We start from the raw sequence: 14,235 nt of genomic DNA, 5'->3' as shown, positions 1-14,235 counted from the left end.
CACCCTGTACCCCAGTGAGAGTCAGCACCTTCAGGAGAGGAGGGGGTCCCGTACCCCAGTGAGAGTCAGCGCCTTCAGGAGAGGAGGGGGACCCTGTACCCCAGTGAGAGTCAGCACCTTCAGGAGAGGAGGGGGACCCTGTACCCCAGGGAGAGCCAGCACCTTCAGGAGAGGAGGGGGGCCCTGTACCCCAGTGAGAGTCAGCACCTTCAGGAGAGGAGAGGGACCCTGTACCCCAGGGAGAGCCAGCACCTTCAGGAGAGGAGGGGGGCCCTGTACCCCAGTGAGAGTCAGCACCTTCAGGAGAGGAGTGGGACCCTGTACCCCAGGGAGAGTCAGCACCTTCAGGAGAGGAGGGGGGCCCTGTACCCCAGCGAGAGACAGCACCTTCAGGAGAGGAGAGGGACCCTGTACCCCAGGGAGAGTCAGCACCTTCAGGAGAGGAGGGGGCTGATACCCCAGTGAGAGTCAGAACCTTCAGGAGAGGAGGGGACCTGTACCCCAGGGAGAGTCAGCACCTTCAGGAGAGGAGGGGGACCCTGTACCCCAGTGAGAGTCAGCACCTTCAGGAGAGGAGGGGAACCCTGTACCCCAGTGAGAGTCAGCACCTTCAGGAGAGGAGGGGGGTCCCTGTACCCCAGTGAGAGTCAGCACCTTCAGGAGAGGAGTGGGACCCTGTACCCCAGGGAGAGTCAGCACCTTCAGGAGAGGAGGGGGGCCCTGTACCCCAGTGAGAGACAGCACCTTCAGGAGAGGAGAGGGACCCTGTACCCCAGGGAGAGTCAGCACCTTCAGGAGAGGAGGGGGCTGATACCCCAGTGAGAGTCAGAACCTTCAGGAGAGGAGGGGGACCCTGTACCCCAGTGAGAGTCTGCACCTTCAGGAGAGGAGGGGAACCCTGTACCCCAGTGAGAGTCAGCACCTTCAGGAGAGGAGGGGGGTCCCTGTACCCCAGTGAGAGACAGCACCTTCAGGAGGGGAGGGGGCCCTGTATTCCAGTGAGAGTCAGCACCTTCAGGAGAGGAGGGGGGTCCCTGTACCCCAGTGAGAGACAGCACCTTCAGGAGGGGAGGGGGCCCTGTACCCCAGTGAGAGTCTGCACCTTCAGGAGAGGAGGGGGACCCTGTACCCCAGTGAGAGTCAGCACCTTCAGGCGAGGAGGGGGACCCTGTACCCCAGTGAGAGTCAGCACCTTCAGGAGAGCAGGGGGACCCTGCACCCCAGTGAGAGTCAGCACCTTCAGGAGAGGAGGGGGACCCCGTACCCCAGTGAGAGTCAGCACCTTCAGGAGAGGAGGGGGACCCTGTACCCCAGTGAGAGTCTGCACCTTCAAGAGAGGAGGTGGACCCTGCACCCCAGTGAGAGTCAGCACCTTCAGGAGAGGAGGGGGACCACGTACCCCAGTGAGAGTCAGCACCTTCAGGCGAGGAGGGGGCCCGTACCCCAGTGAGAGTCAGCACCTTCAGGAGAGGGGGGGGACCCTGTACCCCAGTGAGAGTCAGCACCTTCAGGAGAGGAGGGACCCTGTACCCCAGTGAGAGTCTGCACCTTCAGGAGAGGAGGTGGACCCTGCACCCCAGTGAGAGTCAGCACCTTCAGGAAAGGAGGGGGACCCCGTACCCCAGTGAGAGTCAGCACCTTCAGGAGAGGAGGGGGGCCCTGTACCCCGGTGAGAGTCAGCACCTTCAGGAGAGGAGGGGGGCCCTGTACCCCAGTGAGAGTCAGCACCTTCAGGAGAGGAGAGAAAACACAACTCTTTTGAATTGGTGGTGGACTCTCCAAGTCTGTCCTGATTAGAGACTAGAATAGGAGATGGAAGTCGATTGAAAAAAATTCGCCTTGCCAAGCCCTTCGCTGGAATGAATGAGTGCTGGGCTCAGATTGAGTGTCAGATTCCGGGAAGGTAAGTATTGTGTCTAAGTTCAGCCTCAGGCACCAGGGACGATGTTACATCTTGACTCAGACCTTGAATAAAGCTGCAGTGAAACTGAAAGGTTAGACTGAAGTGTATTTTGCGGGCGGACCAGTGAAAATTGATTGCTGTGATTAGTCAACAACAGCATCGTTCCAACCAGTGAGTGTCTGGATGAACTGAATAGAACTCAGGCGGATCTTGTCGAGCAATTGCCAGTTTCTAACACAGAATAGAGAGGTAAAGAGAGAGAGAGAGAGGGAGGACTGGAGGTGTTCCAGTTGTGTTTTGTCAAACAATCCCGGGGAAGAGAATGTCCAGGTTGTGCGTCTTTCACTGACACAGTGTGAAAGTTTGTCTCGTGTAAGAATATGTAAATGAAGTTGGCTCTGGATTGGGGCCAAGTGAGTCGATCATTTACAGACACAATACTGCCAAACCCCCAAAAAATCAATTCAGATATTTTGTTCGGGTGGAGCCAGCTTCGTCAGGGCTGGTGTTGGGTGCGTTTTCTTTCAAGTCGGCAGAGTCCTGGGGTGGAGCAGGAGCTGGGTGCCCAAAGTTTCACTGCTGTCACGGAGCAGGAGTGGGATTCCAAAGCAAGCCTGTTTTTAAAAAAATAGACCTGTTATTTCAGTCCACTCTTTCGGCGCCATTGATAAAGTTTTCTCACGTCAGGTTGTGCCCTCCCCTGGGCCGGGGAACAGGAGGAATGTTGCCTGCAGGCGATGCAGGGGCAGCGGAGGCGGAGGAAGGGGTGGACATCGATAACGTGAAGGGCGTGTTGCAAGGTAAGAGACTCAGGGAGACGGGAGGGGAGGCAGAACTTGGGCTCAGGTGTTAGTGTATTAGCCGCTCGCCTGGCACCTGTCTGACCAAATGTAACCGTCTGTAAATATACTGAGCAATCGCAGCCATTCACTCTCAGAGGGACCGCCGTCCTATTTTAATGATACATTTGCCATGGAGTGTGGAGGAGAGTGGGGTGGTGGTGGTGGTGGTGGTGGGGTGGGGGGGGGGGGGGGGGCGGGATGCGAGGGGAGGAGGGTGGCGAGAGGAGATGCAATGAGTGAGGCAGGGGGAGTGAGGGAGGTGGGGAGAAAGAGGGCTAACCCATCCCCCCTTCATGTGTCGGATTTTCCGATTGTGAAGGAAGCTTTCACATTTGCTGTGGTGAATCTGGTGATTGACGGCAAATTGTGCTGGTGCCAAAATTAACTGAGCGAGGGGGCTGGAGGACGGGGGCCCTAACAGGAAGCAGATGATGGCGAATGAGCCTCCTACTAACCCCCCCCCTCTTCATTGTCCCTCTGATTAGAAAACACTAAAGGTGCGATAATATAAACTCTCCATTTGCTGTCAGCCCATTCATTGGCACTTGATGATCAAACGTTTTGCCTCATTTGGTTTGGAGCTGCTTGTTTTATTTTCTATTTCATGAAAATTGCTGTTTCGAGATGAAAGGAATATCTAAATATGCTCTGCCCAAGTAAGGAGCTCGTGAGGAGGAAACAAACCATGGAGTTTCCTCCGGGTGCTCCGGTTTCCTCCCACAGTCCAAAGACCTGCAGGTTAGGTGGACTGGCCGTGCTAAATTGCCCTTAGTGTCCAAGGGTTAGGTGGGGTTGCAGGGATGGGGTGATGGATTGTGCATGGGTGTGGTGTGTTGCTAACTTTTGGTTGGTTCAATTGGCTCTGTTTTATAACCTTTGCTCTCGAGTCGCCAGGTATCTTTATGATACCGCCACGAGGTTCAAGTTCAAGTAATGATCAATAACTCTGATCGATGGGCGGTCTTGAGGTGTCCGTTAGCCTCTTTTGTGTTGGCTCCTGCTGGCGCCGGGGAGTCTGGCTTGGCTTTGTTTGTCCCAAATGTTGTAAGATTCAAATCAAAGCACATTTATTATACACAGTAATCACTACTCATGCACAAATTCTACGTCTAAGCTACGTCTACAACTAACAGGCCAATACTTAACTTGGAACTGGCCCACCAGGTCAGGGGAACAAATGGCCTTTCGTTCGGGTTCTGAGCCTGCGGGATTCGAAGTTGGTACGGACTGGTAGCTAGGAGCGCCTATCTCGTAGCGAGCGTTGACTTAAGACTTACTGGATATCGGCGCCGGCTGAACCGGTCACTGTCAAGGTTGGTTCACGTTGCTGAGTGACCCGGTCAAGATGAACGATTTGAACTTGGGGGCTTAACTTTATAGTCCCCAGGGGCTTCCCGCCTTTCGGGGCGGACCCTGTACCTGGTTCCAGGTGATTGGACTTCGTTCCAATCGCTTGGTTTGATTTCTCCAATACTGGAGCGGTTCCCTGATCGATGGGCGGTCTTGAGGTGTCCGTTAACCTCTTTTGTGTTGGCTCCTGCTGGCGCCGGGGAGTCTGGCTTGGCTTTGTTTGTCCCAAATGTTGCGATTGTTCCCGGGGATCGCTTATCAGTATGTAGATGGTTGCTACGTTATTATGCAGATGGCTGCTGGTATCGATGCTGTCTGGGCTTTTGCAGAGTTTAATACACAGTAAACCTGCACCTGCTGGTTTCTGCCTGTGTCGGCCGAATTTCCCTGCAGCCTTTGCTGTTCTCCATTTTACGTCGGGAGCTGGCCAGCCCAGGTGGCTACAGGTGCTCTTTCAGAGGGTGAGTGCAGACTTGATGGGCAGTATGGCCTGCTTCTGCACTGTCGGGATTCTGTGGCACTGCCAGGTCGGGTCACTGGGTATACCCAAAGGTTGAGTTTGGTATATTTTTCATCGACAAGAGCGTCAAGGGCACAAGGCAGTAAAATGGGGTTAAGACCACAATCTGATCAGTTATAATCTTGTTGCGTGGCTGAGCAAGTGCGAGGGGCCAAGTGGCATCCGCTGCTCTAATTCTTGTGTGTTTGCACAATCGCTTACAATGCTGGAAGGAAATGTCCACGTGTTGGACACGCCACACCGAGCTGGAAGGCCCAAGCTCCGTCCTGGGCCTGTGTGTACTGAACTCATCCCAGTCACAGGCAGCAAGAATGATGCTATCATTGTTTTTACACGCTCCTGAATTAGGAAGGAAAATAATGTGCCAGGGTCCGGCTTCAAATTGTTGTCTAGAATTCCTTGGAATGTGGGAACGAACGAAAGATCTGGTCACATTTCTATAACTGCTTTCATTACCTCAGGAATGACCAAGGCCAGTTTCAAATATAGTCATTAATTAATGTAGTGCGTCTGCGTTTATGGTAACTCACCAGATTAGTCTCCTCTCCACCAAACTCCTTAAAATTCAGCTCACCCAAAGCCTATTTCCTAAAGCACCAGGTCCCATTGACTACCGGCCTAGCAATGCTTCAATTTTAAAATCCATGTGTTCACACCGGAACTCACACCTTCCTATCTCTGTAATCTCCAGAGTATTTTCATCGTTTTCTCTTTTTATCCCTTAAAGTTTACCACATTGACTAAGCTTTGGCTGTGTTTACGTAACGGGCTGGATTCTCCGATCCTGCAGCCATGTCCGTAGTATCCGTCTGGTGTTACCGCGGAAAGCCGGCGGTGCCCCCACACCGATGCTCTGTCCGGTGGGGGGCTAGCAGCTGAACAGTGTCTCGGCTTTACCTGCGGATACGGCCGGAGAATGACCGCGCACGGCACCCCGTGCAACATTGCGCCGGCTGCGCATGGACTCGGCCTGCCAAAAACTGCCCCCCTGCAGCCAGCCTCGCCACCCCCCCGGACCACCCCCCACCAGTGCCCCCAGTCCCCCCGCCCGCAGAACGGCTCCCCCCCCCCCCCGGACTGTGGCGGCGCTGGACACAGTCCGCAGCCTCCACGCGAGGTCCCCGAACGTTGTGAGGACGCGCGCCCCCCGCCGTCGGGGACTCGGCCCATCGGAGCATCGGGGGAGGACCTCGTGTCCTGAGGCCGTCCCAACAGCGTGCGGCGTACTCCCGGTGTACACGGGGATTCTCCGGCCGATCACCACCAGCGATCCCGGTGTACACGGGGATTCTCCGGCCGATCACCACCCGCGATTCCGGTGTACACGGGGATTCTCCGGCCGATCACCACCCGCGATCCCGGTGTACACGGGGATTCTCCGGCCGATCACCACCCGCGATTCCGGTGTACACGGGGATTCTCCGGCCGATCACCACCCGCGATCCCGGTGTACACGGGGATTCTCCGGCCGATCACCACCCGCGATCCCGGTGTACACGGGGATTCTCCGGCTGAGCCCCACCCGCGATTCCGGTGTACACGGGGATTCTCCGGCCGATCACCACCCGCGATCCCGGTGTACACGGGGATTCTCCGGCCGATCACCACCCGCGATTCCGGTGTACACGGGGATTCTCCGGCCGATCACCACCCGCGATCCCGGTGTACACGGGGATTCTCCGGCCGATCACCACCCGCGATTCCGGTGTACACGGGGATTCTCCGGCCGATCACCACCCGCGATCCCGGTGTACACGGGGATTCTCCGGCCGATCACCACCCGCGATCCCGGTGTACACGGGGATTCTCCGGCTGAGCCCCACCCGCGATTCCGGTGTACACGGGGATTCTCCGGCTGAGCCCCACCCGCGATTCCGGTGTATACGGGGATTCTCCGGCTGATCACTACCCGCGATTCCGGTGTACACGGGGATTCTCCGGCTGATCACCACCTGCGATTCCGGTGTCGGTGATCGGAGAATCCCGCCCAGTATCTCTTTCTACGGTTTAGCATTTGAATTTTGATTGGACGCTCAGGTGAAGTGCCTTGAGCTGCTGTGTGTGTGTTGTCCATGTCTGAGTGCATGTTTGTGTGTTTGCCTGTGCCTGTCTGAGCATGTCTGTGTGTGTGTGTGTGTGTGTGTGTGTCTGTGTGTGTCTGTGTGTGTCTGTGTGTGTCTGTGTGTGTCTGTGTGAGTGTGGCTCTGTCTGTGGGTGTCTGTGAGTGTGTGCCTGACTCTGTGTGACTATCAGCGAGAACACCAATGTTCAGCTATTGTAACTCAAAGGTCAAACAGCCTGCAGGCACGCAGTGGGATATAGGGAGGGTGGTGGCTAGGGGGTGGGGCAGGAGGAATATGGGGGTGAGAGCCCCTGTTCTCTGATTGGCTAACGTGGGCCCTCACCGGTGTTGTGACAGAGGAAACAGCTGAGATTCTCCCCGTACAGACGGGCGAGTGTCTCCCGCACACCTTACCCACAACCATTTGATGGGCAGTCAGACGGTAGCACTGGACGGCACGGTAGCTGAGTGGTTAGCACAGTTGCTTCACAGCGCCAGGGTCCCAGGTTCGATTCCCGGCTTGGGTCACTGTCTGTGCGGAGTCTGCACGTCCTCCCCGTGTCTGCGTGGGTTTCCTCCGGGTGCTCCGGTTTCCTCCCACAAGTCCCGGAAGACATGGGGCTGGACTCTCTGATTGGCAGACTAAGTGCTGACACCGGCGTGGGAACAGTGGCGTTTAATGCCAGGATAAATTGTGTAAAGGCTGCACCGATCCTCTGTCTGGTGAGGGGCTCGCCGCCACGGTTTACTTGCGGATAGGGCCGGAGAATTGCGGGTTCGTGGCCGCGCATGCGCATGGCGGCGGCTGCACGCGGACCCAGCCTGCCACGTACTGTCCCCCAGTAACCCCCCTCGCCACCCCTGGACCACCCCCCACCAGTGCCCCCAGCCCCCGCCAACGCCCCCCCCTGTCCGCGGATGGCTCCCCCCCGACTGTGGCAGCGCTGGACTCGGCCCCCGCCACGCCGGGTTCACAAAAAGGATAAGTCGGCCCATCGGGGCGCAATATCGGGGGAGGGCCTCAGGCGACGCCCTGAGGCCGTCACGACAGCGTGCGGCTTACTCCTCGAGAACCCCATTTTTGAGGGGGCGGAGTATCGCAAAAGCTGCTCCGCCCCCGATTTCGGGGCAAACAGGGATTCTCTGGCCGATCACCAAACGGGATTTCACCGTCGGAGACCGGAGAATCCAGCCCATGCTTGTTGGGTGAATTGGACATTCTGAATTCTCCCTCTGTGACCCGAACAGGCGCCGGAATGTGGCGACTAGGGGCTTTTCACAGTAACTTCATCGCAGCGTTAATGTAAGCCTACTTGTGACAATAAAGATTATGATTATTACTGGGAGCCGACTGCCACAGCGTCTCTTGGAGAAGTGTGAATGGGCAAATGGGCGGGGAACAAAATATAAATAGCTCATACACACAGCAGGGAATAAACAAAGCAGGTTTGTTCGATGTAACAAAGAATTCATTGACACCGAGGCCAGGTTATTGAACTTGTTCGTGTTACAGACGATGATTACACTGGGAGCAGCTCACAGGCAGTTAGGGAGTTCAGAAAGGAAGTGTTAGTTGAGTGTCACGCTCACTGTGATGGAAACTCTGATAATTTATACATCGCTCTATAATAACTCAGGAGGAAGCTGCCTTAAGCACAGATGAATCTATTTCTATATTCTGTCATGCAGCCTCTCACTCCCAGTGCAGGTCTCGGTGTCGGACACACTGTCATCCTCCGGCATGGATACCCCCGCATCCACGTCGGAACCCGGGTCGTAGCACTCTCAGTGTGCCGGACGGGACCACCCGGGTGGCTGGGCCCTCACCCCAAGGGGTCGCTCATGCTGTGGAGACAGCGGTACAACTGCCGGTGGAACGACCCACAGGCCACTTCACGCCTGGTCAAATGGTCCACACGCTTCTAAGGGTCTTTCCCTGGATCTTATAGAAGACCGCGCTGGTCTGGTCCAGTGCCGCTCCCCGGAGCCACGTCATCGGCAAAATTCCATGCATAAATAGTGTCACCGGCGCGGAAAATTCTCTCTGGTGTCCCTGAACCACGGTGACTCTTCTGCGACTCCTGACGCCTCTCATCCCTGGCACCAAGTTTGGAAGAGTCAGGGCAAGATTCTCTAATTGGGAGACTACGGGCTGGATTCCGGCTGAAACGGAGAATTCACGGGCGCTTTATGACACCATAATTGGCGCCAAACTCGCAATGATTCCAGGACCAGTGAGGGGCTGGCAGCGGCGGCGGGTGAAGCTCCTGGTTCCCGCGCCAAAAACGGCCGGAGAATAGCCGGGCCCATGGCCGTGCATGCGTACGGTGATAACCTGCAGCAGTCGCGCCGTAAACCATGGCGCTGGCCGTGCGTGGACTCGACTTGCCGAGAACTGCCCCCCTGGCCACCCCCTGTCCACCCACCCCAGTCCTGCAGAAGCCCCCCCTGGCCAGTGGCGCGGAATCCGGCTGAGTGCGGCAGCGCTGGACACAGTCCGCAGCCGCCACGCCGGGTTCCTGACTGCTCAGTCCACGCGTCAACCGCGCGGTCAGGAATTCAGCCCACCGGAGGCGGAGCATCTCTGGAGGGCCTTTGATGATGTGCAAACGCCGTGGCAATGGCATGCGGTGCGTGACGCGAATACGCCGCATCCGAGGGGGCAGAGCGTGGCTGACTGGCGGCAAACAGGCGCCGGCCCCCATTTGGGCGTCGGAATGGATTCTCCGCCCAATCGCTGATTCCGATCTCGGTGTCGGGGAACGGATTATCCTGCCCTGAGCTCTCCCGGCGGAGTACAATTGTTCCTCATTTACATTCCTCCTGGGTGTGCAAATCAGGAAGTAATTCCCATCCCTTGCCATGCAAATGTGAGGGTCTCCCGAGGGAATCCTGTTATTGGGCCCCAATTTCAAGTGGGCAGCCCGAAGGCAAAGTCCTGCCCCCCCCCCCCACCCCCCCCCCACCCCCCCCCCCCACCCCCCCCCCCCCCACCCACCCCCCCCCACCCACCCCCCCCCCCCACCCACCCCCCCCCCCACCCACCCCCACCCCCCCCCCCCACCCCCCCCCCCACCCCCCCCCCACCCACCCCCCCCCACCCACCCCCCCCCCCACCCACCCCCCCCCCACCCACCCCCCCCCACCCACCCCCCCCCCACCCACCCCCCCCCCCACCCACCCCCCCCCCCCACCCACCCCCCCCCCCCCCACCCACCCCCCCCCCACCCACCCCCACCCCCCCCCCCCACCCCCCCCCCCACCCCCCCCCACCCACCCCCCCCCACCCACCCCCCCCCCACCCACCCCCCCCCCCACCCACCCCCCCCCACCCACCCCCCCCCCACCCACCCCCCCCCCACCCACCCCCCCCCCCCCACCCACCCCCCCCCCCACCCACCCCCACCCACCCCCCCCCCACCCACCCCCCCCCACCCACCCCCCCCCCCCCGCACTGCCAATCAGCCCCCGCCCCCCCCGCACTGCCAATCAGCCCCCGCCCCCCCCCCCTGCACTGCCAATCAGCCCCCCCCCCCCCACCCCCCACCCCCGCCCACCCCCCCCCCACCCACCCCCCCCCACCCACCCCCCCCCACCCACCCCCCCCCCCCCCCGCACTGCCAATCAGCCCCCGCCCCCCCCCGCACTGCCAATCAGCCCCCGCCCCCCCCCCCGCACTGCCAATCAGCCCCCCCCCCCCACCCCCCACCCCCACCCACCCCCCCCCCCACCCACCCCCCCCCCACCCACCCCCCCCCCCCCCGCACTGCCAATCAGCCCCCGCCCCCCCCGCACTGCCAATCAGCCCCCGCCCCCCCCCCCCGCACTGCCAATCAGCCCCCCCCCCCCACCCACCCCCCCCCCCACCCACCCCCCCCCCACCCACCCCCCCCCACCCACCCACCCCACACCCACCCCCCCCCACCCACCCCCACCCCCACCCACACCCCCCCCCGCACTGCCAATCAGCCCCCGCCCCCCCCGCACTGCCAATCAGCCCCCGCCCCCCCCCCCCGCACTGCCAATCAGCCCCCCCCCCCCCACCCACCCCCCCCCCACCCACCCCCACCCACCCCCCCCACCCACCCCCACCCACCCCCCCGCACTGCCAATCAGCCCCCCCCCCCGCACTGCCAATCAGCCCCCCGCCCCCCCCCCACCCACCCCCCCCCCCGCACTGCCAATCAGCCCCCCCCCCCGCACTGCCAATCAGCCCCCCCCCGCACTGCCAATCAGCCCCCCCCCCCGCACTGCCAATCAGCCCCCCCCCCGCACTGCCAATCAGCCCCCCCCCCCCCGCACTGCCAATCAGCCCCCGCCCCCCCCCCACCCCCCCCCACCCCCCCCCCCCCACCCACCCCCCCCCCCACCCACCCCCCCCCCCCACCCACCCCCCCCCCCCACCCACCCCCACCCACCCCCCCCCCCACCCCCCCCCCCACCCACCCCCACCCACCCCCCCCCCACCCACCCCCACCCACCCCCCCGCACTGCCAATCATCCCCCGCCCCCCCCCCCACCCACCCCCCCCCCCACCCACCCCCCCCCCACCCACCCCCACCCACCCCCCCCCCCACCCACCCCCCCCCCCACCCACCCCCCCCCCCGCACTGCCAATCAGCCCCCGCCCCCCCCGCACTGCCAATCAGCCCCCGCCCCCCCCCCGCACTGCCAATCAGCCCCCCCCCCCACCCACCCCCCCCCACCCACCCCCCCCCCCACCCACCCCCCCCCACCCACCCCCACCCCCACCCACCCCCCCCGCACTGCCAATCAGCCCCCGCCCCCCCCGCACTGCCAATCAGCCCCCGCCCCCCCCCCCGCACTGCCAATCAGCCCCCCCCCCCCCCACCCACCCCCCCCCCACCCACCCCCACCCACCCCCCCCCCACCCACCCCCACCCACCCCCCCGCACTGCCAATCAGCCCCCCCCCCCCGCACTGCCAATCAGCCCCCGCCCCCCCCCCCACCCACCCCCCCCCCGCACTGCCAATCAGCCCCCCCCCCCCGCACTGCCAATCAGCCCCCCCCCGCACTGCCAATCAGCCCCCCCCCCCCGCACTGCCAATCAGCCCCCCCCCCCCCGCACTGCCAATCAGCCCCCCCCCCCCCGCACTGCCAATCAGCCCCCGCCCCCCCCCCCCGCACTGCCAATCAGCCCCCCCCCCCCCCGCACTGCCAATCACCCCCCCCCCCGCACTGCCAATCAGCCCCCCCCCCCCCGCACTGCCAATCAGCCCCCCCCCCCCGCACTGCCAATCAGCCCCCCCCCCGCACTGCCAATCAGCCCCCCCCCCCCGCACTGCCAATCAGCCCCCCCCCCCCCGCACTGCCAATCAGCCCCGCCCCCCCCCCCCGCACTGCCAATCAGCCCCCCCCCCCCCCGCACTGCCAATCACCCCCCCCCCCCGCACTGCCAATCAGCCCCCGCCCCCCCCCCGCACTGCCAATCAGCCCCCCCCCCCGCACTGCCAATCAGCCCCCGCCCCCCCCCCCGCACTGCCAATCAGCCCCCGCCCCCCCCCCACCCCCCCCCCACCCACCCCCCCCCCCGCACTGCCAATCAGCCCCCCCCCCCCCGCACTGCCAATCAGCCCCCCCCCCCCCGCACTGCCAATCAGCCCCCGCCCCCCCCCCCGCACTGCCAATCAGCCCCCCCCCCCCGCACTGCCAATCAGCCCCCGCCCCCCCCCCCCCGCACTGCCAATCAGCCCCCGCCCCCCCCCCCGCACTGCCAATCAGCCCCCGCCCCCCCCCGCACTGCCAATCAGCCCCCGCCCCCCCCCCCGCACTGCCAATCAGCCCCCGCCCCCCCCCGCACTGCCAATCAGCCCCCCCCCCCCGCACTGCCAATCAGCCCCCGCCCCCCCCCCGCACTGCCAATCAGCCCCCGCCCCCCCCCCCGCACTGCCAATCAGCCCCCCCCCGCACTGCCAATCAGCCCCCCCCCCCCCCGCACTGCCAATCAGCCCCCGCCCCCCCCCCGCACTGCCAATCAGCCCCCCCCCCCCGCACTGCCAATCAGCCCCCGCCCCCCCCCCCCGCACTGCCAATCAGCCCCCCCCCCCCGCACTGCCAATCAGCCCCCCCCCCCCCGCACTGCCAATCAGCCCCCCCCCCCCCCGCACTGCCAATCAGCCCCCGCCCCCCCCCCGCACTGCCAATCAGCCCCCCCCCCCGCACTGCCAATCAGCCCCCGCCCCCCCCCCGCACTGCCAATCAGCCCCCGCCCCCCCCCCGCACTGCCAATCAGCCCCCGCCCCCCCCCCGCACTGCCAATCAGCCCCCGCCCCCCCCCCCCGCACTGCCAATCAGCCCCCGCCCCCCCCCCCGCACTGCCAATCAGCCCCCGCCCCCCCCCCCCCGCACTGCCAATCAGCCCCCGCCCCCCCCCCGCACTGCCAATCAGCCCCCGCCCCCCCCCCCGCACTGCCAATCAGCCCCCGCCCCCCCCCCCGCACTGCCAATCAGCCCCGCCCCCCCCCCCCGCACTGCCAATCAGCCCCCGCCCCCCCCGCACTGCCAATCAGCCCCCGCCCCCCCCCGCCCCCGCCCCCCCCCCGCCCCGCCCCCCCCCCCGCACTGCCAATCAGCCCCCCCCCACCCACCCCCCCCCCCCCGCACTGCCAATCAGCCCCCGCCCCCCCCCCGCACTGCCAATCAGCCCCCCCCCGCCCCCCCCCCCCCGCACTGCCAATCAGCCCCCCCACCCACCCCCCCCCCCCCCCGCACTGCCAATCAGCCCCCGCCCCCCCCCCCGCACTGCCAATCAGCCCCCCCCCGCCCCCCCCCCCGCACTGCCAATCAGCCCCCCCCCGCCCCCCCCCCCCGCACTGCCAATCAGCCCCCGCCCCCCCCCGCACTGCCAATCAGCCCCCGCCCCCCCCCCGCACTGCCAATCAGCCCCCGCCCCCCCCCCGCACTGCCAATCAGCCCCCGCCCCCCCCCCCGCACTGCCAATCAGCCCCCCGCCCCCCCCCCCCCCAGCAACTGCAATCAGCCCCCGCCCCCCCCCCCCCGCACTGCCAATCAGCCCCCCCCCCAGCACTGCCAATCAGCCCCCGCCCCCCCCCCCGCACTGCCAATCAGCCCCCCCCCCCCCCGCACTGCCAATCAGCCCCCCCCCCCCCGCACTGCCAATCAGCCCCCGCCCCCCCCCCGCACTGCCAATCAGCCCCCGCCCCCCCCCCCGCACTGCCAATCAGCCCCCCCCCCCGCCCCCAGCACTGCCAATCAGCCCCCGCCCCCCCCCCCGCACTGCCAATCAGCCCCCGCCCCCCCCCCCCGCACTGCCAATCAGCCCCCGCCCCTGCATTGAAAGAAAGATACTTACATGTGATGCACAATCAATTACTGTCGAGACAAGGGGCGTCATTCTCCCACCCCCCAGCGGGTCGGAGAATGGCCGTTGGCTGCCGTGAATCCCGCCCCCGCCGGTTGCCGAAGTCTCCGGCACCGGATATTCGGCGGGGGCGGGAATCGCGGCGCGTCGGTCAGCGGGCCCCCCCGCTCGATTCTCCGGCCCGGATGGGCCGAAGTCCCACCGATAAATTGCCT

General features: G+C 64.4%; 1 protein-coding gene across 2 annotated transcripts in view; it reads left to right on the top strand.

Annotated features, from left to right (window-relative positions):
- The first annotated feature begins 2,402 nt into the window (after positions 1-2,402).
- LOC140406132 (uncharacterized) overlaps positions 2,403-14,235 on the top strand; it is a 430,113-nt gene continuing 418,280 nt past the window's right edge. For both annotated transcript variants that reach the window (XM_072494284.1, XM_072494278.1), the window contains exon 1: positions 2,403-2,703. In XM_072494284.1, coding sequence (XP_072350385.1) covers positions 2,625-2,703 — 79 coding nt within the window. In that variant the 5' untranslated portion in view covers positions 2,403-2,624. The remainder of the gene's footprint in view (positions 2,704-14,235) is intronic.

This window comes from Scyliorhinus torazame, chromosome 2 (assembly GCF_047496885.1).
Source record: "Scyliorhinus torazame isolate Kashiwa2021f chromosome 2, sScyTor2.1, whole genome shotgun sequence".
Lineage (NCBI taxonomy): Eukaryota > Metazoa > Chordata > Chondrichthyes > Carcharhiniformes > Scyliorhinidae > Scyliorhinus > Scyliorhinus torazame.
Note: the sequence above shows the minus strand (reverse complement) of the source record. Positions and strands in the feature narration are given on the sequence as shown.